General features: G+C 42.0%; 2 protein-coding genes across 4 annotated transcripts; one reads left to right on the plus strand and one right to left on the minus strand.

Annotated features, from left to right (window-relative positions):
* The first annotated feature begins 107 nt into the window (after positions 1-107).
* fam193a (family with sequence similarity 193 member A) lies at positions 108-17,379 on the plus strand. 2 transcript variants are annotated; one of them, XM_031729792.2, is made up of 23 exons: positions 108-520; positions 2,689-2,763; positions 4,190-4,432; positions 6,299-6,474; positions 6,564-6,731; positions 7,120-7,366; positions 7,465-7,589; positions 7,782-7,929; positions 8,016-8,090; positions 8,200-8,274; positions 8,374-8,486; positions 9,617-9,859; positions 10,001-10,157; positions 10,332-10,478; positions 11,296-11,577; positions 11,921-12,143; positions 12,246-12,602; positions 13,804-14,086; positions 14,213-14,399; positions 14,556-14,795; positions 14,955-15,831; positions 16,139-16,220; positions 16,321-17,379. In XM_031729792.2, exons 1-23 carry the CDS (start codon positions 299-301, stop codon positions 16,412-16,414), a joined length of 4,839 nt encoding a protein of 1,612 aa, XP_031585652.1. In that variant the 5' UTR covers positions 108-298; the 3' UTR covers positions 16,415-17,379. The 2 variants fall into 2 exon arrangements, with proteins under 2 accessions (XP_031585652.1, XP_031585653.1); XM_031729793.2 differs by having other exon boundaries at positions 12,246-12,554.
* Positions 17,380-24,321: 6,942 nt separating this feature from the next.
* On the minus strand, positions 24,322-27,701 carry tnip2 (TNFAIP3 interacting protein 2). Of its 2 annotated transcripts, none has more exons than XM_031729795.2 (6): positions 27,028-27,701; positions 26,471-26,773; positions 26,247-26,336; positions 25,801-26,064; positions 25,570-25,686; positions 24,322-25,440 (listed from the first exon to the last, which is right to left on the minus strand). In XM_031729795.2, the coding sequence occupies exons 1-6, from the start codon at positions 27,346-27,348 to the stop codon at positions 25,147-25,149; spliced, it is 1,389 nt and encodes a 462-aa protein (XP_031585655.1). In that variant the 5' UTR covers positions 27,349-27,701; the 3' UTR covers positions 24,322-25,146. The 2 variants fall into 2 exon arrangements, with proteins under 2 accessions (XP_031585655.1, XP_031585654.1); XM_031729794.2 differs by having other exon boundaries at positions 24,322-25,443.
* Between the last annotated feature and the right edge of the window lie 220 nt (positions 27,702-27,921).

The raw sequence follows: 27,921 nt of genomic DNA on the forward strand, positions 1-27,921 counted from the left end.
TCCTGTTGTCTGCTTACAAAGTGATTTGCCATGGCAAACTCAATTTCCCATGAGCGCCTGGGTGGGGACGCAAATTTACGTTTCGACGCAATCTCGAGCCCTGGTTGAGGCAGTCCAGTCAGAGGCCATATTGGAATATATGAAGTCGGCTTGCACTTTGATGGAACTGAGTGTCTGCCGTTTTGAGAGTCTCTATACTGCTATCCAGGATTTATACGCGAGTGATTGCAACAGGCATTCCACTTGAGACTCTGCTAAGTCTGGACGGCAAGTTGTCTCGCTTCTTTTATTGGGAAAAATGAGTCCAACCGATGCTAAACGGGGGGCTAAACGCAGGAAGAACAAGCGGGGCGGTGGCAGTAGCTGCAGTGCTGTCTGCAATACCAGCGGTGGCAAGGCCGGGGTTGCTTCGGCCCTGGGCTGTGAGGGAACAGCAGCACCTGCCTCTGTCGTCAGCTTTTTGACACCTGGCAGTGCAGGCAGCGGGAATATAGGATCCATCACGGGCATAAACGACGAGGTAAGAGTGTCACACTACTGGATGTCAAAACAGGGGCGAGCAGCTAGGAGCGTTATCAACGACACATCTGATTTGGGCCCGAGACTGATGCGAGGAAGGCAGCTAGCTAACTAACAAGTGCAACGTAGCTGGTAGTTAACCGGCTTAATCACAGCTAATAATAGTTGTTTATTCTTTGTGAAATAATCTCCAGCAGTTAAACAGTCCCCAGTGTAATATAACACACTGTCTTAAACGTCAGGCTAACTTACTAAAGTCTTGGCGAAATCCTGGCACTACCATCGTTAGCTTAAGTTAAGAGGTCGTAGGTGTATCGACAACGATTTAGATACAATAAAGCATTAGGTTGATCTAATATTCTTCTTTATATAGAAGTAGCACAGGTATAGATTGGGCTGCTCGAATCAAAGTTATTTGGGAATAACATTAGGATTAACATAGGTGGCTCAAAGGCTGCTATCACCTAGGTAAACACTGATGCTAGCTTATGCTAACAGTCAAGAGCACTAACAATTCATCACCGTTTGGTTTTGTGTTTTTTAAATTCCGAGTTTCCATCGTTTTTTTCTCTCTCTCTCTATTTCTCTAGTCTGTAAAGGTTTGAGTTTAACTTGGTCATATTTTCCAGAGGACCAGCTAAAGTACTCGACTACCTCCAGTTGTCCACGTTAGCCTAATGAGCCCGTATACTTCAGTACCACGATAGTGAAACTTAACAGTGAAACCTTAAGATGGTTAGCAAGCTATTTACAAGATCGGAGATGTTGGTTAGCTTAATGGGTCGCGTAAATAACACTTGAGTGTTTTGTATTCTGCATCGAAGGAAACTAGGTCCTGTCTGTGGTTCTGTGTACATTTATTGTACCTTTGTAGCTATTCTGGTCTCTCACGTAGAAAGTGTGTGTGTGTGTGTGTGTGTGTGTTGTTTGTTTGGGATTAGTGATGTTACAGTATCAGATTTTCCGCTACAAGTGGGCAGAAGAATTCATAGTAACAATAATATCGCTGAAAATAAAGAAAAATGCCCCTAGTCATACTAATCTTCATTTATTTCAACTTAACTTTATTCATTTTAACTTTGTTAATTCACTGCTACACTAATAAGGTAAATGATACAAGAAATTTCTTGGCTAAACCATTATGGAAAAACAAATGTGACTACTTGGTGCCAATGCTGTTTTGTGTACTCATTTTGTACACAAAATATCATGAAGCTTAAACAAAGACCAGTCAGTCAGTCAGGCCTATGCTAAACAGGAGAAACACCTGTGAGTCATAGTGCAGGAGCTAGTGTTAGCTTGAAAAACTTTCAAGACAACGCAACGGTAATTAAATTAAGAATTAATTCCTCAAAGTAACACCAGCCTATCTGCACCTATCTCAGTGACTCAGCCTCGCTCTATCTCGGTGTGTGAGAGAAACACAGTGAAAGAAAAACGAATGCTATTAGCACTTCAGACCTTACTTTAGTCATCCATAAAGTAAGGATACACTGTGTAGTACATGTTTATATACTATATAGTGCAAGGTGACAGTATAGCAGTTACTAAAAAGAAGAGAGCCTTGATATAAACTGGAGTCCTAGTTTTTCAGGTATTGGATCATTTGCAATATGTTTATGTGCATGTTTACTGCAGTATTCATTTTTATTTTTAAATGTCAGTTATTACCAATACTTAACAGTACATGCACAGAGAGCCAACCTGTTTTTCTCACAGCACCGATTACTACCATGGTGGTTTGTGTCAGCCTGCAGCAGCAACAGTAATTTGTCGTTTAAGTTTACATAACATGAAACTGCTTGAATTTAATCCTTTAGTCTAAATGATCAGTTATGACTACTATTCTGCCAGTCTGTGCATGGCTAGAAAGAGATCATGTTTTGCTATGATTTTTCTGAGTTGACTCCTTAAATGTGTGTACATCATTTGTGGACACTTTTGTTTATGTTTTCTGTGTATCCAGTGTGTGTAGGTGTGAACCTATGAGAGGTTTATCAGTATAAATATATATGCTGTCTAATATAAAACCCAGAAAATAATACAGAAAACATTAGAAGCTCGGGGTGTAATATAGAAATTGTGTCATCATCATAGTGTAATTGATCACCTGCATAAATAGATAGGGATGAGGTCATTGTAAACTATGAGCTGTTTTGTGTCCATCAGGTCAAAGTGAACAGCAGCGTCACACCACAGTTTACGGAAGGACCGGTGAATGCTGACTTCTCTGGAGTCCTTCAGGTAAAGGGTTTCAGAATCCACTCAATGGTACAGAACACTTTGTCACTCGAAGACATGTCCAGTTTACCAGTGTAATACACACCTTGACAATAGAACTGTGGGTACGCTAAATGGTGGAAACCCACTCAAGATTTAAACATTCAGTGTCTCTGTTAATCCAGTCATTTTAAAATATGGAACGTATTCATATTTGGTAGGACTTGCCTCAGAGTTATTCATACATTCAGATGCTCCAGCATTTGTATTTTTTATTTTTTTTACAGTAGGGTTTAAGTGTTAATAACTGCCTTTTTCCCCCTTATTACTAATGACGTTTTTCCTCAGAATTCAAATACATACAACACATATTATGAACATGAGCTTGAACAAGGAACGAGGAAATATATGTAGGAAATGTACTGTTTATCATAGAGAACCCAACTGATTGATCAGTGAGCAGATATTGTCTGCAAATATTTGCATTTTGCTGATCTTTTATAATAATAAATGGCTATATAATATATAAATGGAAATTAAAAAGGTAAAGAAGAAGGGCGAGAAATGCCCTTCAACTATGTTATGAGACTTGGCGTTGCATAGTTTGTCCAACAGAGGGCACTTTACAACTCTCCTGCTTGTTGTTTGAAACACTACACACTGATCAGGAGCAGTTGGATACAACACAAATGAGTAAATGATTAACTAACATGTGTCACACAATGTTCAGCTACTTTCTTACGCCGATTTAAAAAAAATGAATTTACAATATCGACACCTGAGTTTGTGAATGCGATAATTTAAGAAGGAGGAAACATAGGATTTTGAAATTCATACCATGGCTGTACTAGGAGGCTATATCATGTTTGGATAGATGCTGATATTCTGTTAAGTGTAAAGCTGCCCCGCTCTAACCCAGAGTACTCACTGAGTCACAGTCTCCAGGAGTACACTTTTAAAATGTAGCTGAAATAGATGGAAATCAACCTTCTTCTCCCACCCACCATCACAAGCGGTCAGTGTGTATATCATTAATTGAAGCCTCTAGCTTCTAATTACGTGTTTGTGCCCTGTTTCTTTCACTCACTGAAAGAACTCTGTGTTAAAGTTCCAGTGTTTTAATGAAGTACAGCGGGCCTGTTCAAACAGCTGTTGTACCTGGAGTACATTGGGTCGTGAATATTAGATTGGCCAGCAGTTCAAGTGATCACAAACTTGAGTTTTCCCCTAAACTAACATCTGTATTATTATTATTATTATCATTATTATTATTATTATTATTATTATTAGAAGAAGAAGAATTTAGTTTGACTTTCCTACTAAAAAATAGTCTGCTTTTATTTATTCCCTTAAGTAATAAATGACAATAGCCACTGCATTTCTATCTATGGGATTTTAATCAAACACAATGATTTAATGTAAACTAATATTTTTTTCCTTCCCACCACAGACCCCATTCACATTTGGCCTGAACCAGCGGGCGCCCTACACTGCTGGTGACCGCTGCCTCTTGTGTCGATGTGAGCGTAAAGACACTGTCGTGCCTTCAGAGGCAGGCATCTCAGGCCAGAACGGTATGGCACAGCCTGCCAAGACTCCCAGTGCCCTACAGCTGCCTTTGTGGGTCTGCTCTGACTGCAGGCGCACAGTGGAGAAGGAGGACCGACATACTACTCTAGAGCAGTCTTTGGGGGTAAGTCACATGAGTGTGAAGAGAATTAAAGTTATAAAGAGTTTGTGCATGGAGAGAGAGTGCTGCATCTCAAGCCTTTGCTCGATTCGGCTGTTCAGTCGGTTATCTGGCTCAACACGGATGCCACGTATCTGCAGTTTAACGTGCACAGCTGTGGTCTTTCAGTGGATGATGCAGCTCCTGCGTTCACCTGGCACTTCTGGTTCTTTGCCAGAACGGCCGAAACAGATGCAGCCATCGTGAGCAGCAGCTGCTGCTGTAAGAACGTAATGATGGAAGCAGAATAATAAGATTGCACAAGCTTGAATTGATTCTGCCAACGAGGTAGCGGCTTCTAGACGCTTCAGCTTGAAATGTGCACTTTTTCAATTTTTCAATTACATTAATTAAACAAAAAGTATCTCAGTGGATGAAATGCTTTTGATATATAATAAATGGTACATAAAAAATGTAGTTGGGATTATGGCATTAGATGCATCTGTATCTAAAAATTAACGAACTAATTATAAAAATCATAATACATAATGATTTAAGTCTTTATTTTAACACAGTCACATTTAATACTCCTAATGATTAATTAAGAAAATAAGTGGCTGTGTTGGTGTCGTAGTCTTAATTAGTTTTCTCTCTTTTTCCTTTGCACACCCAAGTGTGACTGTAAATATCCTCTCAGGCCTGTGTTGTAAGATGACGTGTGTTTGAGTGTGCATGTGCGCTCCAGTTACTCTGTATATAAAGAGCTTCTTTATGACCGACTGCCTGTGGAAAAATCTTTTGATTTGAAATCAGTGGGGGGGTTTTTCTCCCCCTATAATACAAAGTGACTTTTTATTTTCCTGGTTGAATGTTTGTATGAGTGATTATTAGTTGTAATTAATAAAAACACTTTTCTACAGCCAAATTTACAAAGGCAACGACTCGACTTTGTTTCCGTTCTTGCAAATTCTAAAAGAAATTTTGCTTTTTATTTGTAGTCAGGTGGTAAGATTGCACCTACATTTTTGTTCTTCATCCAAAGTCTCAGTCTGAGTTGTTTTATGGTCATTCTGCTTTGCTTTTGAAAACTCCCAAGCGTTTGCTTTATGGAGATCAGTCCTATGTTTTCATAGTTGTTGGTGCGTTAGCCTTGGATGGTGGTCTTGGGTTTGGCTTCCTCTTAAATGTATTGTTAAATGCGTCCTAACTGCAGGGGCGTGCTCTGCTGACTCACAGCATTATGGTCCTGTAGTCAAGGGGGCCAAGCAACTGGAGAGCTTTTATTTTGAAATAGCTGCAGAAAAGAAAATTTGCGCATATATTCTCTATCTACTCTGCCCCATGCTGTGCTTTTTCTGGTGATGAGTGAATGATGGTGTGACATTATAAGTCAGTTCTCACAGTGGTTGGCTGATCCCGGCCCTGATACTTGCCAATTGTAACTGTAACTTTTCTCTAAACAAAAAAAGACTGCACTATGTGCTCATCCCAGTTGTAGTTACTGTCCAGCACCTTATAAACCCAAATAGGCTGAGCGTCATGTGGTGCTGGACATATCAGATCAGTCAAGTTTAGGGCCTTGTAGATGTCAGTGTCCAGACCCAGATCCATGAGATGATCAGAGATTACCTCATGAGAGCCACAGCTGAAGAGACTGAAGAGGAATCAACTGAAATGATTAAAAAAATGCTCTTAAATACAGAGAAGTGATTGACATTCATATTATATGTTAGCACATTATTTTGAGCTTTCTGCACAGCCGTGTGACATGCCCAGTGTCACCATCGGCTCCTGATAAATGATCAGCATCACAGTAAACAAATAAAAATGTTTCTGGATTTGTTCAATGTCTTATTGTGATGTCTTTGTTTTTCTTCATAATGCCTACAGAGTCAGGACTTTCTTTTGCACATGCCTGTGGGTAATGGAAACTTGGGCCAGGAGGCAGCCACAGGGGACAGACTGACCACTGCTGCGCCTACTCTACCCATGCTTCCTGCCCCGGACCTCACCACGCCGATGCCTGCTGATACAGTGTGCAGCTGTGAAGCTTGCAACGAGAGGCGGTCAGTTCAGGTTGACTCTTTGATTCCTTGCGTTTTTGTTTTTGTTTTGTTTTTTTCACTGATTCTTAATGAATTCGTGGGAATTACAGGGAGATCTCTGCCGAGTCGGAGAGGGAGTCGCAGCAGCTGCAGAACCACTGGTCGGAGCTTCGCTACCTGGTGCGCTACATCTACAGACAGACGGGAACGCCACTTGCAGATGACCACGACCAGCCTCTAGAGAGAGACAAGGAGGGCATGAAGGAGCTGGTGGACAGGTATGAGCATGACCAGAAATCCCGCCTCTCTTTCTCAGTTCTTTCTTTCAGGGGTGTGTTTGGCCACTAGAGGTCCCTGTTAACAGGGAGCTTCTCTAAAAGCAACCAGAGGCGTGGGAGCCTTTGCGGTGATGTCAACAAAGTGAAACTGCTGCCTTGTTTTGTTTTGTTTCCAGTGTATTTGAACAAGTCCACAGGCCCATAAAAGGCCAATTTGATTACTTAATATGATGTAATTGAGTATTTGAGGAAACTATATGACTCATACTGGGAGATTTTAAACTGTACAGACAGTGTTACAAGAGAAAGAGTTTTACGTGCTGGTAGCATCAATAGATGGGGAATTTTTTTCTTTTCCCACATTATGTTTATTGTTTTTCTCCCGCAGACTCTGTGAAAAGGATCCCTATCAGCTCTACCAGCGGTTGGAGCAGCAGGCTCGGGAATATGTCTTGGAAATGAAAGTGCGTCTACTGAAGCACCTTTCTGCAGGTTCCAAGAACACGGGACCATCTGGGACCATAGCTGCAGCCCAAGGTCCTCCTCAAGCCCACCAGTTCATTTCCCTTTTGCTGGAGGAATACAACGCCCTCTGTCAAGCTGCACGAACCATCAGCAGCTTCCTGCTCACCCTGGTTCGTCTGCGTGTTGTTCCCCCACATCGATAACATGTTTGACATATTCATCGCATTCTTAACTTTTCTTTTATTTCCTTTTTTTTGCTCCTCCCCAGGAAAATGAGCACCTCCAGAAATTTCAGGTGACCTGGGAGCTGCACAACAAACACCTTTTCGAGAATCTGGTTTTCGCCGAACCGATCTTACACAGCAGTTTACCGGCACTCATTGCACAGCTTAAGTAAGGCATCGCTTCTATTTAAAGAGACTCTATGACTAGACGCGCATCGTGATGATTTGATTGCTAATAAAGACCCAAATTGCACATTACTTTCTCAGATGCTGCCTTTGAACAAGCTTCCACAGTACTGAGCCATAAGCCAGCAGGCTTATCCCTAATCCCTATTTGTTTTTTTGTTTTTTCTTTCTACAGGCATGGCACAGCTTCCCATGATTCATACAACGAAGATACGTACAGGACGTTATTAGAGAGCTACCAGCAACTGCAGCAGGAGATGGCTTCAGTGGCTGCTCAGTGGCAGGAGTGCGAGAAGAGGATTGATGACTATGTGGATGAACAGGTACGCAGGGCAGTAAGAGAATGTTTTGTGTAACGCTGATGTTCAGTACAGAGAATAATAAATTGTGTAACATGTTTCTTTTGTAGATGCTTTTTAAGGTGGAGGGTCAGAATATTACCAACCAAAGAACAGAGCCACACAAGTCTTTAATTAGCAAAAATGTAAGTGAAATGAAAACTGTGTGTGACTGTTTATAGATATTTTTTTTCACTCTTTGATTTGTGAAGCTTCTTAAGTCTTTGTTGATTCTTATTATCTGCCCGTTTCCAGACTTTAAAGACTAAGCAGGGAATGCTGAAAGAGGACTGGGAATTCTTTAAGCAAAGAAGGTTTATAGAAGAACAGGTACGGCACGTGATTATGACGCTGTCATTTTACAATGGAGTTTTACAGTTGTGTCCTTCAAAGCGATGTAATGGTTCCTGTTTTTTGTTTTTTTTGTAGTTACCCAACAGTAAGAAATCCCCCACCGGAGAAAACAACTTCACAGACACTATGAGAATGCTGTCATCTCGTCTGAGTATTCCAGACTGTCCAAACTGCAATTACAGAAGAAGGTGAGCTGTCAGGATTCAGTGGCGTGTCCTTGTCTGGGCTGGAATTACGTTACTCTCAGTCCAGTGAATTTCAAACATAATTCAAATTATCTTCACGGGGGGAAAAAAAGGATAACATGTATAAAATGAGTGAACAGACTGGTTATGATCCTGTCAGATGAAGGATTTTGCTCCCAAATGTTTAGTTGTGAAGAAATGAAAAGAATACTTGCTGGTAGTATTATTATTATTATTATTATTATTATTATTGTTATTATCATTATTATTATGTGCAAAAGTCTTGAGCCATTTCTTTATATTTTGCTTCCAGGGAGCCAGAATTTTATTTTATTTTATTTTATTTTTTTGTGGGCTCGAGCAATAGTTTAAGTCTTTTTCAGGCTTTTTCAGTGCAGTCCTTGTACCTGAGCATTTTCAGAGGTTTCCTTTCTTTCTGTTAGCCACCTAACACTGACCTATGAATCATTCCAGCATAAGAACTCAAAGGATGAAACAGTGTTGTCTACACATAATGCAATTTCTATTAAAAATGATAAGATAACAGTTTGAAGGTCTAAACTGGTGTCTTTGCAACAACAAAGCGCTATTAGCTGAAAACATGGCACATCTCTACATGCTGTGTAGGGTCTCCTGAGAAACTTTGAAAGGGGAAAAAAACGCAGATGAACAGCGTCTGAAAGTCATGTCCTTATAGAGTAGAAACCAATCCAGCAAAGATCTGACACTGTAGCCATTTACTGTTTACTGTAGCCTCATTAGAAATGATGTTGGTGGAAGGGTGGCTATCAAGAAGCAATTCTTAAGGGAGGGAGAAATGGGGAGCCAAGGCTGAGGTATGCCAAATTACACAAGAAGTGGGCTGAAAACAGCAGTGACATGAGGTGAGGCTCATGTCACTGGTGTGGCTCAAGACTTTTTTCACTCTGCTATAGAACCTAAAGATGGGAGAGCGAGATGTCAACATGCAACAGTGATGTTTCGAAGACCATTTTTCAGGCATTAAAAAAAGCCACCTAACTCATTTGACTGTGTGGGAACTGTCTTTTCAAAATAATTCATGAAATAACTTTATTGAGAGAGTCCTGTAATCAGTATCACAATATAAATTTTGTCTCAACTTTTTTCAACAGGTGCACATGTGACGACTGTAGCCTCTCTCACATCCTAACGTGTGGCATAATGGACTCTCCCATCGCTGAGGACCTCCACATCAAACTACCCATGCAAGGGGATCCTCCCCGGGACTTCTTGACAGAGGTACACCCTCCTAGCCTCTCCTCCGGCAGTTCAGCGTCCGGCTCCAACTCCAGTTCTCCCATCACCATCCAGCAGCATCCGAGACTCATTCTGCCTGAAGGGGACACCAACACTTTGTAAGTCATCTTAAAATCATTGGTATTAGCATTTTCCCCAATCTTAGCGTTAACATAAAAATAAGTGCTATTAAAGTGGAACTGATATTTCCATAAATAGTCTCTTCTTCCTCCTGACTTCTCATTTCTCTCTTGTTCTAGCATTAGCGATGATGACGAAGTGCCTCCGTTGTCCAGTAAGTTTGGGGACATGTATCCTATGAGTGGTTATGAGGACAACGGTGTGGTGACTGCTGCTGTGAACGGTCTCCATAACGACATCAACGGGGAAGGTGAAAACGTGGCGCTAAAGACAGGGGTGAGTCTGCTACAGCCAAAAAAATGCCCAAGATTAGCTGTGAATTTCCCTGCCGGGTTTCTGGATGATGAAGCTGCAGTTCATTATGAGTAGGTTACGGGTAATTTGGGAAATGTTTTGTGTGCGGGTCCTCACATACTGATTCAGTCTTTGTTCTGCACCTCTCTGTGTCAGTCTCCTCGCATTACCAGCAGCAGCAGCTCATCGGAGGGTGACGAGGAGGAAGCTAATGGTGACGGTGGTGGGGAGCCCCCAGGGCAGCAGGAACAGCTTTCCTCAGGAAAGACCAATAGTCCTCCACCCTCCTACAACCACCAACAGGTATTTATACACATACAATGAGCCTTCATTCGTCTTTCCTTTAAGGGCCATATGCTCAGATGCACTCATTGTGTGACAAGAGATCTAAAAATAATGATCACAGGACAAGAATGTTCTTTGTTGCTGTGGGTCCCGGGGTTATCGCAGGAGTGTGGTTTTTTTTGTTTGTTTGTTTTTTTTTTTTTGTTACATGAATTTAAATTTTGTTTGCTTTTTTTGTTATAGATTAGACTGGGTTTGCTCATTTCAGTTTCAATGCGGTTCTAGTGGTTTCAGTATTAATTTGAGTTGCTATTCCATTATAATATGAGTGGTATTACTATACAAACACTAGACGCGGTCATCTGTGCATCAACAAAAGTCCCCTTATACTATTTGTGTGGATGAAAGACTAGAAGAGAAGACATTTGCTATTTATTTTATTTGTTCATTTGTTATTTAAAGTCTATAACTAAAGCTAATGCCACACTTATCTGGCTACGATCCTTGCCACCTCCAGGTACAGCTGTTACTACTGAAACAAGGTGTTTTATTTGCAGGGCAAGACATCCGTGTATCCGTGCAGTGGCACTGATGAGACCTGAACCACTTTACTAATGTTCATATGACACAAAAAGCACATCAGTTGTAATTCTGATGTAAGAGCGGAGATAAAAACTTGGAAGTGTAGTCACACTAATTCAAAAACAAAAAAAAGAAATCCTCGACGGAGCTGAATTGGAAAAATGAACTCCACTACTACATTCTGATACATGATTTAGTTATTATTACTCTTTAAAATCAACGTGTTTCAAACCTATATTACCCCCACCCTCAGGCAGAGCAGGTCCAGCATGCCTGCGAGTGCCACGTGTGCAACCAGGACCCCAGCTCTTCCACCCTGGGCCCTGCCACGTGTTTGCCCCCAAGTCGGCTCCACGCTGCGCCTCCTCCCCCCGCTGTGGGACACCAATTCTTCACAGACAGCAAGACCCCCCCTGCACACCCCGCCCTCCACTTGTACCCACACATCCACGGCCACTTGCCCCTACACAACTTCTCCCGGCCCCTCCTGCACCCCACACTCTACCCACCAAGCCCACCTCTCACACACAACAAGGTGAGGATAACAATTTTTTAGAGGTAGACGTAAGTTGTATTCTTCCGATCAGTATGTAGAATTCTAGCATTGAGAGTGTCTTTAAGGGGAAAATTGATTCATTTCCTTATCACTGGGGATTTTTTTTAAGGTTCCAAGAACAATGCTAAGATTAGTTGTACTCTAGTTTCATTTAGTGTCACTGCAGTTCCTTTTTTCTGCCACAAGGGGACAGACTGAACCTAAACTAGGGGAAAGGGGAAAGAAGCAAAGAGAACAGAGCAGTCCTGAACTTCGTGTGCCAAACTCAAACCTGTTCATCTCATCATCCCCTTACTAATCACATTTTTTTTCCCACCTTAAGCCTCTGCCCCCCAACCCTATATCAAACCACTCGGCGGCCAAGCAGCCAGCCTTCAGTGCATCTTTACCAGAGCATGTATACCAGAACTGCTTCGGCGGTGCGGGCGGTGCAGGTGACTGGAACAGCTCTCTGCAGTGCCTCTCGCTCAAGTTTGAGAATTTATGGGATGCTGCTGTGATGAAGAGCTGGAATCCGTCTGTGCTGTTGCCCGAATCACTTCCAGGTGAGCCGCCCTGGCACGGCACAAATCACCAATCATGTTGAAATCATTTAAAAAGAATCGTTAAGACAATGTCTTCCCTTATGTTTTGTCCTAACCCAACAGGTGATATGCTTGGACCACCACTTGCTGATGTCCCCCTCCCTCCAACCTCATCTATTTGCCCCCAAGGGGAACATCCCTCACTGCCCACGCCTCTGCCCCCTTCCTCGTCTTCTTCCTTGTCATCATCTTTGTCATCGTCCTCCTCGTCCTCATGCTCCTCTTCAGAAGCCAAAGAGCAGAAGAAGACCGGCGCCAAGAAGAAGTGTCTCTACAATTTCCAGGATGCCTTCATGGAGACGAATCGAGTGGTGATGGCCACCTCCGCCTCCACGTCCTCAGTGTCCTGCACTGCTACCACTGTCCAGTCAAGTAATAACCCACCCATCCACCTAGCATCTAAAAGACCCAACTCTTTAGGTAATATAGGAAGTAGGAGTAGTGGTTAGGTTTGTACTGATGGGGCTTTTTGTTATATAAATGATGGGACACTCAAACAATTTAACACCTACAGTTAAAAGGGACTCGTTGTGGTCATTTCCACCTCTGTATTTTATTCTTGTACCCTAGCTCTGCGTTATTCATACATCAAAATATTTTCGGGTGCAGCCCCTCGGTTCATCAATTGTTTGAAACAAACCATTTTAGCTTCCTCTATTTAAACTGCCTTTCTTTTAACTGACTGAAAAAGGTGGTTAGACCTACTCAAACAAAACAACCCTCTGACGGCTGTGGACGATGTGCTCACAGGTATCATGTCGGATGTCTTTGGTATTATGCAGAGGCAGAAATGGAAGAAACTGAGCGTTTAGGGGTCTGAAACCAGAGTTTTTGACTCATGGGGAAACTCGTCAGTGTGTATTATGCATCCTCCGTTGTAAGAGTACATATTTAACTAATTGATAATAAGTCCCCTTGAAAATTTAGGTGTGTCATCCAGATTTGATCCCATACAAATTCTGCCTGTCACTGATAGAACTTAATGTTGCTAGCTTTGATAATAGCTTCTATTCAGCAGGATAATTATTCTTTTTCTCTATTATTGTAGGGTTTTTTTTGGCATTTATTACCTCCTTGACCTTTTCAAATATCAGAGCATATGGGAAGGATGCCTAGTATTTTATATTTTTCTCAGTGTTAACTGTAGCAAGCATGTTTTACTATGCATGGTTTGCTACTGTGTCTGTGCTTGAATGCACAGTTAAGAATTGACAGAATGGTGAATTCAAATCTTTCTTATTTTCACACATTCAACAATTACTCAGATAATCTGGAGTGAAGTGTTTTTTATTCTGAAATGTCTGATCGTTGTATTGCAGTGAAATGAATGATGGTGCTTGATATATACAGTAAAAATTAGCAAATATAAATATCAGCATTATAATTAATATTCAAAAGGTTGAGAAAAATAACTGAGGTCATCAAGCAAAAACTGCGTTGCGCTGGTTTAGAAAAAGTGATATTGACGTGCGAAGCATGCGTCAGCAACACTTGGCTTGTTTGTTTTCCTGTCTGGAAGCTCTGAACACGATCATGTCGTTTTTGATGATGCGGGGTTTTTTCTTTTGTTTATTTTGTTAATGTAAATATGGTAATTCTGGCCATTTTTCCTCCCTTCTAGATGACGTATTTCACAATCTAGGTAAAGAGGACCACAGGCAACCCACTCCAACCACCCCTAGAAATGGCTCCACAGGACTTACATCCCTCCCTCCTCTCTCGGGGCCCCCGCTCCCCCCAGCACCCACCGCGCACCTTCCAACAATAGGATCACAACCCTTCCCAAAGATGGCCACTCCAGCCCCAGACTTTGCAGACTCCCACCAGGGTCTTTGCCTCCCACCCGCAGAACCTCCGGCCACCTCAATGGATGGGCCCATCAGTGCCCCACCCAGCGTCTGCAGGCAAGTTTGCTGTCTGGTTTTACAGGAAAGGTTATTTATCTTATTTTTTTTGTCGCAGGGTAAAAACGAACCAGCAATCGAAACTGAATTTAAAGTACTGAAACATTAAAACATTATTTATTTCAGTGATCCTGACTGTGAAGGCCATCGCTGTGAAGGGAATGGGGGGTACGAGCATCCACCATATGATGGAGAGGAGAGTCAGGACGAGGACAGCTGCTCGGAGCACAGCTCTTCCACCTCCACATCCACCAACCAGAAAGAAGGAAAGTACTGTGACTGCTGCTACTGCGAATTCTTCGGACATGGCGGGGTAAGACATCCATGTTTATGCAAACGCATTGACCTCAGATAAACATCTTGTTGGTGGTTTTTTTTTTGTTTTTGTTGTTTTTCCAAATGATTCATTTATTTTTATTTTCCTCCCCCGTACCCTGATTGACTGCAACACCCTTTGTTTTATTCACAGCCCCCAGCTGCTCCTACCAGTCGAAACTATGCAGAAATGAGGGAGAAGCTTCGCTTACGTTTGACAAAACGCAAAGAGGAACAGCCGAAGCGCGAGGAACAGCAGCCGGTGATAGAAAGAGATGGAGGGGTGGAGGACCACAGGCGGGTGGAGGACCTGTTGCAGTTCATCAACAGTGCTGACAGTAAACCTGCTTCCAGTTCTAAGGCAGCAAAACGTGCAAGGCACAAACAAAAGAAGGTAACTCCCTGCTGATCAGCCTCCAGTATTTATCCTTCTTGTTAAAACCACTTTCCTAGAATACTTGGAAATATAGCAACTCGGTGGTCTAATTTTTTTTTTTTTTTATAATGAGTCAGAGTTGTCAGTACACTAATAGTAAACGTCTGTGTGCTTCAGATGGAGGAGAAGGCCCGTCTGGAGGCGGAGGCCCGCGAAAGGGAGGAGCAGCAGTTGTTGGAGGAACAGCAACGGCGACAGAGGCAGGAAGAGGAAGAAGCGCTTCAAAAAGAACTGCTCCGACTGCAGGAGCTGCAGCAACATCGCGCTGCCAAAAAGAAAAAGAAAGAGAAAGCAAAGGAAAATACCGCTCCCCCTCACAACAACCCACAGCCCCTTAAACAGACAGCTCAGAACGTCTTAGATAATCTTCAGAATGGAAAGTCACAGCTGCTTCAAACTCTCATCCGCCTCCCTGACCAGAAGGAACCCAGATTTGACTCACTACCCCGGCCCCATTTACAGCACAGCCCAAACTGCGCTGCTGAAAAGGGGTTTACCAACATCCCCAATTCTCCACCTGACCTCCTCAACGGCACCTCCTCTCTACTCGAGGTCAGCAGTAAATCCAAGGGTAAGCAGTCCGCTAAAGTGCCCACCTCTGAGGCTGCTGTAAAGAAAGCCCCAGAGTTACCCAAGAGCTCCGATGCGCCTGTAAAGCTCGCTAATGGCGCTGCCACTACAACAGACACCAAAGCAATGCGAACTAGGCCCGCTGAAGCCCTCGCTTCTCTCCCAACCAGTGAACCCCAGAGGGAGGAAAGGAGCAATAACAGAAGTGCCAGCGGTAAAAGGCAGCAACACCAACCTCTAGCCCAAACAAAGGAAGACAGGATAAGCCCCCCTGTGTCAAACCCCTCTCCGTCTCCCCCTCCAACCTCCCAGCCCGAACAGACCCAGCAGAACGGCAAACCTCCGACCGCAGAGTCCCCACAGCCCAAAGGCAAGACCAAGAAGAGCAAGAAGAAGAAGGCGGACAAGATGAACAGCTCAATAGGTTGGTTTTAATCTTCTGTGTGTACAAGTCCGGACTACCCTGTCCTGCTGCTAAAGTCGGAACAACAAAGTGTTCTGGATTGTTTTCCTCATTTGTCTCCTGGATGTTCTGTAATAAGCAAGGTTTGATCACCATGAGCAAGTGCTAGGGAGTATTTCTTAATCCCAAACTCGGACGTGCTGTGAAATGTTAAAGCACCTTGGAAACGTAATCCTGACAGATTAGAACCAGGAAAATGTGTATGAGACCAATGAGAGATGAATTTATCGGTGTATGTATATATGAAAATGTTTTATTTTTATTTTAGATGATGTATTCCTGCCCAAAGACATCGACCTGGATAGCACTGAAATGGATGAAACAGAGAGGGAGGTGGAGTACTTCAAAAGGTGCGTTTGACCAAATTATGGAGGACCACTACTAAAATGTGTTCTTCCCTACCTCAAAGGCCTAATGTCAGCTTTCTTCCTTCTTTTCTCTCTTTTCCAGATTTTGCTTAGACTCTGCCCGGCAGACCCGTCAACGGCTATCCATCAACTGGTCAAACTTTAGCTTGAAGAAAGCTACGTTTGCTGCACATTGAGGGTGTTTAGTGAGTGACTGTCAGGACACAATCAGTACCTTAACAGCTATACAAACCCAACCCCGACCCTCTGCCTCCACTTATCCCTTTACTTCCACCCAACTGTTATCCTCCTGGAACTTCTCCCGCTGTGCCCAAATCACACCCACGCTGCCTTGCTTTGTTCTTGTCACTGTGTGGTTCCAACACAGACCCATCTGGACTGATCCACCTGCAGAAATAAAAAGATATGAAATTAAATGACACAGAATCACAAAATGCTACTCTACATCTGATTAATTTTTCCTGCCTGCTTGTGTGCTTCTAGTCTGAGTTGGGCATTTCTCTTGACTGAAAAGGAAAAAAAAGAAAAGAAAAAAAAAAAGCCATGGTCTGAAATTATTTTCTTATATTGGCTTACCTGTAGTCAAAAAATGCTTATTATGTCTGGAAGGTTTCCTTAAAAAAGAAAAAGAAAAAAGAGAGACAATGGAAACTTAAAAAAAGCGAGAAATGTAATGAATTAAAAGCTGTATTTGACATATTGTGGCTTACTATCCCATCGTTTCCTGTTCCTAGCACGGCCTCTCATCACATGATTGACAAGGGAGCTTGGTTAGCTGGTTTCCACTCTCCCAAACCCTCCCCCCACCCCACCAACTACTTCCACCTTATTTCACAGAAAGGAGGAAGGCGTAATACTTGACATTGTTCTTTTTTTTTGGTTTTTAAGTTCTGTTTAACAAACTGTTGAGTAAACGTGTACCAGTTACAGTTTATGTTTTCTTTATTTTGACCTGTAGCCAGCTTGTATCAGAATACTTTCAGAATGAAATTGAAAAAGAACAATACTCACACTATCAGTCTGTTATAGAGTGTATATTGTATTAACACTAAAGCCAAACTGGCTACTTTTAACATATTGTTAAGTAATATTAAATCTTGTCTTTCTTTTTTGAAAGATGGAATACAGTAGTATGGCAGGATTATGTGTCTTGTGTCACATCTTATTTCCTACATACGGTAAAAAAAACAAAAAAACAAAAATGTCAAAGGACGTGCATACATTAACAGATACAGTGCATGAAATGTGAAGCTACTGTTAGCAGCCAGTTAGCTCAGCGTAAACAAGGAAATGGGGAAGCAGCTTTGCCTCGCTGGGTCCAGCGGTTATAAAAATGCACCTGCCTGGTGAGTACACATTTGGTCAGGACATACAGTCCTAAAGAGAGCGCACACCCTGTTGCTTCTAAGGTTTTCTGTTTAAAAATAATAATAAATAAAACTGATTCATAGTGAATCTTAAAATTACATAAATACAACCTCAGATGAACAGCATGTTACACAGCGTCACTATTTTAACTATATCTGAGCTAATATGCAGAAGCAGTGTGTAAAAAAACTTAAGTACACCTCATGACTCAGTAGATGTGGAACCACCCTGGAGCCTGTATGTTGTCAGTCTCTCATTCAAGATTCAAGAAGTTTATTGTCATATGCACCGCAAACGACTCATGTCATTGTGGAACAGTTTTGGCCCTTCTTTACAGTGTTGCTTCAGTTCATTCATTTGACTGGGTCCTTACAACGCCTTGAGCCTGAATCACCATCCCTCCACCACTGTGCTTGACTGTTGGTATGAGGTGTTTGTGTTGATATGCTGCTTTTAGGTTTTCTCCAAACATGTTGCTGTGCAATACAGCCAAACATCTCCATCTGACCAAGCCACATTTTTTTTCTAATTTATCTGCTGTCATAAACATTACCATTTAACACGTTAGCTGAGGTCTGTTAGGAGATGTAGCTCCTGGAGTTATTGCAGTTTCTCTGAACTCGGGGTGAATTGGTTTCAATATCCACTCCTGGGAATACTCAAAACTGTCTTGTATGATTTTATACTTATACTCTAGAATGATGGACTTGGACTCACCAGATCAATAAGCAGCAATATGCACCCTGTAATATGCCATATGTTCATCTCAGGCTGTATTTATCTGCAATGAACTAGATTATTTCCTGACACATAAAACATTAGAATTTATGGTGGTTTACTTTTACCATGACTGTAACTCTAACCATTCTCACAAATATTCAAACACATCTGTAGAATAACTTTAACACAACTGTGAGCATATTTGGTCCATACGGGTAATCAGTTAACACTATTTCCGGCTTCCTCGCTTAAGGTGAAAACAAAATAGACCGTAACGATAAATTGGCTGCAAATTTTGGCTGGCAGACTTCAAACTCACATATCACATACCAAGTCCTTATAGTGTGTACTGTTACAACTAAGCAAACCAAGAAGATACACCTTTTACTTAAAAGCACCGGTATCCTTAAGTGAGTCATAACTTTGAAGTTCTGATTAATACCATTAAAGCAGTTGAAACTTCAGCCCGGAAGCACAAAACAATCTCTGTAGCTTCTCGGTCATCTCGGTCAAGGTGGTCTTGAGCATCTTTTCCTCAAGTCTAACTCTTTTCAAGCACCAAAAACTAGCCCATCCATCCATCCATCCTCATCCGCTTTATCCGAAGTCGGGTCGCGGGGGCAGCAGCCTAAGCAGAGAAGCCCAGACCTCCCTCTCCCCAGCCACCTCCTCCAGCTCATCCGGGGGAACACCAAGGCGTTCCCAGGCCAGCCGAGAGATATAATCTCTCCAGCGCGTCCTGGGTCTGCCCCTGGGCCTCCTCCGGTGGGACATGCCCGAACACCTCACCCAGGAGGCGCCCAGGGGCATCCTTGTCAGATGCCCGAACCACCTCAACTGGCTCCTTTCGATGTGGAGGAGCAGCGGCTCTACTCTGAGCCCCTCCCGGATGGCCGAACTTCTCACCCTATCTCTAAGGGAGAGGCCAGCCACCCTTCGGAGGAAGCTCATTTCTGCCGCTTGTACCCGCGATCTCGTTCTTTCGGTCACTACCCACAGCTCGTGGCCATAGGTGAGGGTCGGGACGTAGATCGACCGGTAAATTGAGAGCTTCGCTTTTACACTCAGCTCCCCAAACTAGCCCCAAACAGTTTTTGTACCAGGCTGTGATTCTGATGTTTACATAATGACTCTTATTGGAGCAAACCTCAAATGGCCATTCAAGAAACTATAGGTTTTAGCACTTTTTGGATTAGCTTAATTTTTCAACTCGGGTTTTATTTATTTATTTTACTAAGCTCATTTTGTGCTAGCACATTTGTTTTAAATTGTGCTAGCCCAAAATTTGTGTGACGTTGACAACCAGAAGAAAAAACCTGAATGAAACTCTGTCTCTATACATACATATATATATGGAGAATAAACAGGACTTTGGCTATGCTACTGTAGTCACCATTAGGTAGCTAAAATTCCACATGGCCCTTATACTTTTATTTAACAATAAACATAAAAGGTACAAACTGTGGGCACGGACCTTTTTTGGCTTCTGAAGTTGGGTCATGCCACACAAACTTTGAAAACCAGCTTGCTAACAAGAGGACTTTTGTCACCAGGTAGGTGGCAATTTAGCTACCATAACTGCATGAGTTAGCATTATAATTATCATTCAGGTATGAGAAGGGCTTTAATTTACTAGACATTAGAAAGAAAAGTCCACAAATTAACCCATTATTTATTACGTTTATTTAAATTTGGTTTAAAAAAGGCTAACTGTACCTTTATATTTGACACCAATGAAAACAGATAATCCTTTTTTCTAATAAGCACACTCAACAATTAGGGACATTTCTGAAAATTTCTTACAGGTAATGTAAATTAGAACTCTCAAGATGACCATTTCCAAATATGGAATTTGTGAATCAGTTGTACTTCTGCTAATCCAGGAATTTTACCCATTGTTGCCCTACTGCCCGTCTGTGGCTATGTTCAAAGTTGCAGGGTGAGTCACACCCTCATAAATGAGTTCCTTTTGGGAAATCCACAAACTTACAGTCATAATCAGTCTAGCAGGGCTTTGTAACTGAGTCAAGTTGATCCCAAGGTTTAGTTTCAGTTATGAGGTACATTAAACAAAAAGACAGCTGCCGCCGGGCTACTTTGGACATTTACATGTAACTTAATTTCGTATGTGCTCATCGTAGAGTTGATTTGAGGCAATTATGAAATCAAGTACATTCCCTCCGGGTGAAGGGAGCATGAAATGAGGTCATGCTGTGGCTTATCTAGAAATAGATGAGTTAATACATTGTTTTCGGTGAACACAACTGACAGGACAAGCACATGTATTTGGGTTTTTTGAAAAAGACAAATTTTTGGTAAAGAACCAACTTGGACATTAACTGTAACTAAGCCTTTACTTCTTTCAAATGGCCTCACTGAGTTTCAGGAACTGACCGCGAGTTTCAGTAACATTTATTTTATTCCCATTCTTGCCGATAAAGTAAACTGGGATGGATTTTCAAGCAGTGATGGTAAACGCTGGATGTACAGTACATTCACAGGTTATATTTAGGACCAAATGGATAATGTGGAAGAGGAAGTGAGGTGCATTTGTGGTCATCACCATACTGCTTCCTCTTAACTTTCCCATGAGTGACTGCTTCTTAAAACAAAGGAATTTCAGTACGAGCTATTGTCAATGAGAGCAGCGGGGTAGATGCACTTCATACATAAGCAAAAAAGACTGGTTAGTGAGCACCAGGAGATATGACTCAAAAATATTTCAGTTATGAATGACTGTCTGGCTGTTTGTAGCATGGCCTCGCTCTCAGTCACCAGTGATGTAAGATCGGATCTACCACATTATGCAAATGCTGCGCAAAAGTACGCAAATGTACAAAGGGCAAAAACACCTAGAAAAATACGAGGTGCAAATGTAGGCCGTGATCTAAATATTATGAGAAAATGGTGCAGTGTGTGTTTTGATAAATGCAGAGATAAAGGACGCTTTAGTCAACATGTTTATGTAATTAATAGAAAAATTAAAAAATCACACATGCAGGTAAAAATTACTTATTTGCTTTATGATGTCTCTTTTAAAAAAAAAAAAAATAGACTTTTGTTGTTGAAGCTGACTTGATGAATGAAGGTAAACAAAACTGTGTACGCAAATCAGTCTGACTATGACAGCGGTGAGCGTCAGTGGGTTATTAAAGGCATCAGATCCGCCTCAAAGCTTGTAATCAGAAAGCTGGGCTTTTCATTGTTAAGTGCCTGGAGCACTTTGGGATCACATACATTTCTAAGGAGGGAATCCCCTCTTCCTTACCGGCTTCACAGTCTGCCACAGTGTCGCTTTTGATGGCTAAAACCTTGGACTTCCTCACCAGGGATCCTGAAAAAGAAGAAGTACGCACTAATACCAGTGATCTAAGCCTATAAATGTTAAATTAAAATGATTTTCCCAAGTCTACTGCGTTCCATTTCAACTAAACGTATGTGCTTTTCGGGAATTCCCTCGCAACGGCGGGAAATTCCCATTCTTTTAGGATACACAGAAGATTAAAGGTTGTAAACATCTATTCTGTATTTGCTTGGATAAGTGTCAGACTCAAGTCAGGCTGAAGTTCTCCCTCTCTGTTCAAGTAGCTGTGACAGCTACGTCAGTCATTACATCCTGATGCTTTGAAACTTGTTTCCAACAGGAACTGGTCTACCACTGTAACCTTTCTTTTTTATTCTTTATTTCTTAGAAAAAGTTCCCAGACATTCAGGTGGGGACGTGTGACTTATTTTTTTCCACTCTCAGATTGGTGTGTAGAGCCTCAGTGTGTGTGATAATTCAGTCACTTATAGACCCTGTTGAAAATGTGTAGGTGTTTGGTGGCGGGGGGAGAATCCCCAGATGGCAGCTCGTGGTCTTTTTTTGTCCTGTGTGTATTTCTACCAGTCTTCCTGTGGTTGCCTTATAGGCGAGATACTAAAGTTACCCTTCAAAGCCAAAATTGGAACCAGTTATTCCGTGGGCTTCTGAACTGGAGTCAAGATAGTGTGTTATGTAAATGAAAATGTGTGTAAATGTGTTGGAAACTGATACAGTCACCAGTATCTCCCCCAGTTAGCTGATGAGTAACGAAACATGTGATGCCGTCTGGTAGCTTTTCAAAACCTTGGGGACTTGGGTGCTGTACCCGCTTTGAAGCGTTAATTTGTTTACAGTAGTAGTCAGTTTCACTGCTTTTTACTTAAAGCGTTTTCCGTAACCACAATAACCTTATTTCTATTGTTGCTAGAATGTCTGCCACAAACTTCAATGCGAAGACTGAAACCAAGCCTTGCCTGGTTCTGTCTAATGATCACAAATGACCCATAAACTCCCTACAAATTAAGTCTTGGATTATTAGGTCATACATAAGTTTGTGTTTGTGTCATATTCACTGTACTGACAGTGAATATGACCATATCAGTATCTCTTGACATGCAAAAATTAAAAAAAAAAACTGAAGCAAAAATGTATTGAGATAAAAAAAAATTCAACTGAATTAATTGTAATTTTATTGGTATACAAGAAATATTGTGCTTTTCCTCTGTCTTTGTTACAGTGGTGGACAAGGAAAGGTCAAGTGGTCATACTAACCCTCTTAAGTCCAAGTGATCAGTGACTACCCCAACCCTGACCCTGACTCTAACCCTTACCCTCCTCTTCTGTCAACTGTCCACTCGTTGGATGAGGCAACTCTAGCACTAGGAAATCAAAATATCCACTTTTTGCTTTTATTAATCTGTTTTCCAAACCCTTGGCCATCGTGTAACAGAGAAAATAATCATCCTAACTGACAGACATTTTTTTGCCTCCTCAAGAATCTAAGGTTAGGGGAGAATTAAGGTTATGACCAATGATGACGTACACCCCAACAGGTTAAATGTGGCCAGAGTTTCAAAGTAATTCCAACGAGCTAAAAGCTCAGGCTTAAGACTGCTCTAATTACTCAATTTGCTACAGTTTCTTCTACTCTTGGCTAGCAATATGACATCCTAATGTCTTAATATGATCATCTTAAGTGGATACAGATTTAGTTGACCCTTTCGTTTGTCAGGGGCAGCCAATCAGAAGGAGATTAGCTTAAAGGGAGAATGGCCTTAAAAGTAAAAAAGATAAAACCAGCTAACAGTGGATGCAAAGCACAACATAAATGAGTAAATAAGTTATGGTGTTAGAAAAATCACTGACAAATGTCTGAGGTAAGACTGTGGGACTTTTACTATCCTAAAAATGTCCAGTTATTGCGAGTGAGAAACAGTAGTTGAAAGTTGCACAAAAGTAGTTTGCTAAAGAAGCCAAAAAAAAAAGGGCAAACCCCGCCTGAGAGTACCGAATTGAGAAATAAGTTCCTTTGTTGTTGACAGATTTATGTTAAAAGACCTTAGAAAAACATGTTTTCTTTCAAAGGCTCTAATCCAGTCCTAAAATGTGCCCATAGCCTGAACAAAAGAACACACTGCAGCAAAGGTAGGTACGTTTTCGCTCGCACAAAAGTACCGCAGCTGTTTGACTGCGTCTGTTCACTTCCTTTTTAAAAACAGGGGATGTCCAGCTTCCTGCACTTACTTCACCAAACCCATGACAAGTGATTCACCAAACAGCACAGTTGGCCCGTGTGTGTCAAACTGATACTTCACCGTGACTGAATACATGATCTTTCAGACACTGACTGATATGCAGGCATTTGCTGAGGGTTTGGATGTAACTTGAGCCCTTGTATCTGCTTGCTGCTCTCAGTACCCCTGTAGTGTTTGCTTCAGCTACATAACAGCTGGGAATCTGGCTGTCACAGTACAGCGTGCCCATTCAGGCAACACTGGGAAGGGGTTTTCCACCAGGGACGCGCGCACACACACACACACACACAAAAAACACACGTGACATGCTAAAAAGACATGCACACAGATTAAGAAGTGCCAGCATTTTCGTGGTTAAGCGGCTAGGATCTTGGGTGCTGTCTATCTCAAGAATTATAAATACCATCCCCTCTATAAATCACCATAAGATAACGTGTGTGGGTAAACTGTCTTTTATTACAAAAATAAGGTACTGCCGCCACAGAACACATCTCCACAAATAAGCATACTGCCAGTTGAGATGCAATCTTTACACAAGTCGATCAAAATTTGATCTCCAACATCTGTTTCTGGCTCAACCACGTTTTTTTGTTGTTGTTTTTTTATCCCAAACTTTTACCAAAAATATATATATTTAATGGCTTTGGTGGGGTGGGGGAAGGCAACCAAATATTGAAATAAAATGATTTGCCATTTAAACAATAAGAATAAATATGAATAGTTACATAGTTGGAAATCTGTTATTAAGAATATATACTTTACAAAATAGAAACATGTCAAGCTCAATAGCACCACATTATCATCTAGATGCAAAATAAGAAGCTTATGCATCGTGAATCTCTTTCATCGTACGACTCCACGATTAAGTTTTAAACTAAATGTCAAAAAAGTGCAACAGGTTTGTAATTTGACACTGAGGTATATTATATTCCATATATATTGCATCAGTAATCCTCTTCCCCACCACAATAATCTCCCGCAATGCCACAGGAGTACTCTTAGAACCTGACATTGGATAAAAACTAAAAAAAAAATAAAAAAATAAAAACTATATATATAGTTATATATGCCAATTGTACAGATTTGTTTCTCTATGTACAAAAAAAAAGAAAAAAAGGTAAGTCAGTTGTTTGATTTGTAGTCAAGCTTCTCAGAATTGGAATCTCCACTCGGGGTATTTTCTGCAGTGTAGTGCTGGTCTTCAGTGTTCAGTTACTGTCAGTAAGAAATGACTGTTATTTCCAAATCAGTGTTCTTCCATTTACACTCGGGCACACTCTAAGCAGTGGTTCAGGTACTCTGCAGCTTTTGTGTCGCTGAACGTGGCGAGGCATTGCGGGCACTGCAACTCTGACATGCCTGGGTGTTCGTTCCAGGCAGAGTTTGGGGTTGCTGCTGCAGCTGCAGGCTGTTGGTGCTGCTGCTGCTGCTGCCGCCTCTCAGCAGTGGTCCTCAACAGAGGCTCTGACGTGTCCTTACTTCGCTTTGAGGAGATCCTGTGTCCTATGTGCACGTGACACAAGGGAACCACGTCTCTGCTCTCTCTGCTAGCTCCCTGCTGAAGACAGGGAGGCACGTACACTGTCAGCACAAGCGACACGTACTGGACGGTGGTAACAAGTAAAAGGAAGTCCGTGCTTCTGTCGAGGCACTCGTGCACCTAAGTGCAGGGCTGTTGTCTCACCTGTTTGTGCAGCTGCTGTTTTAGCTGAGAAACCTGCTCCTTCAGGGCATCAATCTGGCCCTGCGCTCGCTCCCTGTCTGCACGCTCTGACTTAAAGTCATCGGTGTAGATAAGAACCTTAGGAAGCAAAAAAGATTTTTTTTTAAAAATTATCTTTCACGTTTAGTTATTTGACACTATAACCGCGCTTAACAGAACTCAGCCAATCACAAGGCATGAAATCGCACCAACCTGTTGCTCAAGTGTCTGAATTTGCTCCTTGTCTTGTCTTCTGATGTCATCCATTTCTCTAGCAAGCCTTGCACACTCCCTCATTTTCTCCTCCAGTAAGCCATTGAGCCTGGAAATCTCCTGATGAAGCAATCCAGTGTTGGTGGAGCCCATCGCAGGCATCAAGCCCTGCCCGGTGCTGTCCTTCAGCCTCTGACATAAACCTCTTATATAGTCCTCCCTGCTGGAGTCATACTTCTGCCACTGAGTATTCAGGCTTTGTACCTAAAAGGAAATTAAAAAAACAAAACGTCACACCTTTGATCATGCACCATGTTTTATATTCCACCACTGGAGTGTTAATATTGTGTGCAAAAGTAATTGAAATGTGTTTCCTTAAGGACATAATTAGATCACATGTCTATTTTTTTTCCTGACTGATTTCAGATAACACTAATGAGACTCACGTATGCCACACGCTGCTTTAGCTGTTGATTCTCCTCCTGAAGCTGACGGATTTGGGCATTAAGACTACCCATCTCAGAGGACTCTGGCACCTGTAAAAGATTAGAAAACAGAGGTTACAACAGGACCCTCCTGAAGTGTTGAAAAAAAAAAAAAAGCTGTATTATAAAGCTATTTAGAAAGAAATTACAAAAGCAACTGGTGACTTCTAAAAGCATTTACACACCTCTGTATTCTTTTGCGTAAGGGCCACATCTTCCACTTCTCCTCCTCCCCTTTTGTCTTTCTCCAGTCTCGCCATCAGCTCCTGGCACACCTTAACAGTTGCACCGAGCTGCCCGCGCAGCTGGTCGGCCTCCTCGGCCAGGGAGGTACAGAGGACACTTCTGGTGGCCTCAGCCCGCTCCCTCTCCTGCAAGGCTACCCGTAGCCTTTGGATCTCCCGGTCCTTCTCGTGGTCCGGCTGACATCTGATGGTCTCCAGCTCCAGCTCTTTCTCCCTGAGCTGAGTGTTCAGCCTCTGGATCTCCTGAGGAACAATGATGACAGATTAATGGCATGGCATGGCAACAACAGCTTGCAACTGATATGTCAGATATGGTCCATGTTTTGTTCCCTGAACACTTCTCCAGTAGAGACTGTAAAATGAACGCGTCACAGTAGACAGCAGCTTACAGTTCAGAGTAACAAACTGATATAAAAAAAACTATATATGGTTATAAGTCACTGATTAGAGCTGTAGGGAGAAATATCGACTGTGTACAATCTTCAGCATGTTTTTACCTCAGCTTGTCGGGCTGCCTTCAAGTCCCCTTCGTTCTTCTTCTGTTTTAGTTTGCATATTTCATTGAGTAAACTCTCCACCAAAGAGTTGGACGGACTGATGAGCACAGACTCCTTATCTCCCACCGTCATGTAGAGCCTCTCGTGTCTCCCCAGCCTGGCTTTTAAATCTGCAATAACACCGTCCTTTACACTGATCTGTCTGTTCAGAAGGTCTATTTCCTGCCGCGTCTCATGATACAGAGTATTAAGCACGCTGTAACTCCGCATTTTGTCTCTGAGCACGTCGTTATCCGTGTTGTTTATACTGACGTTATCCATTGCGGGTTTTGTAGACTTTGACAGACGCACCAGTCTCTTAAAAATCCAGCATTTGACGCCTCTGCCTCGAGCCCCGTGTCTTTAGAAAAAGACCAACGTCGTCAACTGTCTGAAGTTGGGCTCATCAGAGAATAATATCCCCCGAACCGTCTTCGGGGATTTCCTAGGGAACTTCCCCGCGGAGTTTTTTGAGCTTCGTCAAAAAGGAGCCATGCTTGTGTTCAAAAAGGTTCACTGTAGATATCCACAGGTAGAAAAAAAAACATTTTATAGCGTCTTGGCACAACTTGGTAAACAAAGAAACACATATTTTAAATGTAGCTAAAAGTTTAAGCTACGTCTCTTAAAGGCTGAAAAAAGAGAGACGATTGCTGCATTCAATTACGTCGGAAAATCTACTACTCCTAGTTAGAGCGAACAAAAATTAAGTTATGTAAAAAATTAAAAAAAAAATGTTTACCGGTGTTATTAGTGCCACTATTATTATAAGGATGCATAGCTTTGGTTTAGAAGGGAAAAAATGGAATGGCTTACGCTTTAGTCAACTTTATTTTCTACAAACCAAATGCTGCT

Source organism: Oreochromis aureus, linkage group 6, assembly GCF_013358895.1.
Source record: "Oreochromis aureus strain Israel breed Guangdong linkage group 6, ZZ_aureus, whole genome shotgun sequence".
Lineage (NCBI taxonomy): Eukaryota > Metazoa > Chordata > Actinopteri > Cichliformes > Cichlidae > Oreochromis > Oreochromis aureus.

What these genes read in the sequence shown, in the direction of transcription:
- fam193a (XM_031729792.2), top strand. Translation starts at nt 299, where the DNA reads ATGAGTCCAACCGATGCTAAACGGGGGGCTAAACGCAGGAAGAACAAG. An exon ending in GAAGGGGACACCAACACTTT is followed by an intron (nt 9,860 to 10,000) that starts GTAAGTCATCTT and finishes CTCTTGTTCTAG; the next exon opens with CATTAGCGATGATGACGAAG. An exon ending in GAGGTGGAGTACTTCAAAAG is followed by an intron (nt 16,221 to 16,320) that starts GTGCGTTTGACC and finishes TCTCTTTTCCAG; the next exon opens with ATTTTGCTTAGACTCTGCCC.
- tnip2 (XM_031729794.2), bottom strand. Translation starts at nt 27,348, where the DNA reads ATGGATAACGTCAGTATAAACAACACGGATAACGACGTGCTCAGAGAC. An exon ending in TTACGCAAAAGAATACAGAG is followed by an intron (nt 26,337 to 26,470) that starts GTGTGTAAATGC and finishes AATCTTTTACAG; the next exon opens with GTGCCAGAGTCCTCTGAGAT. An exon ending in AACAGCAGCTGCACAAACAG is followed by an intron (nt 25,444 to 25,569) that starts GTGAGACAACAG and finishes CCCTGTCTTCAG; the next exon opens with CAGGGAGCTAGCAGAGAGAG.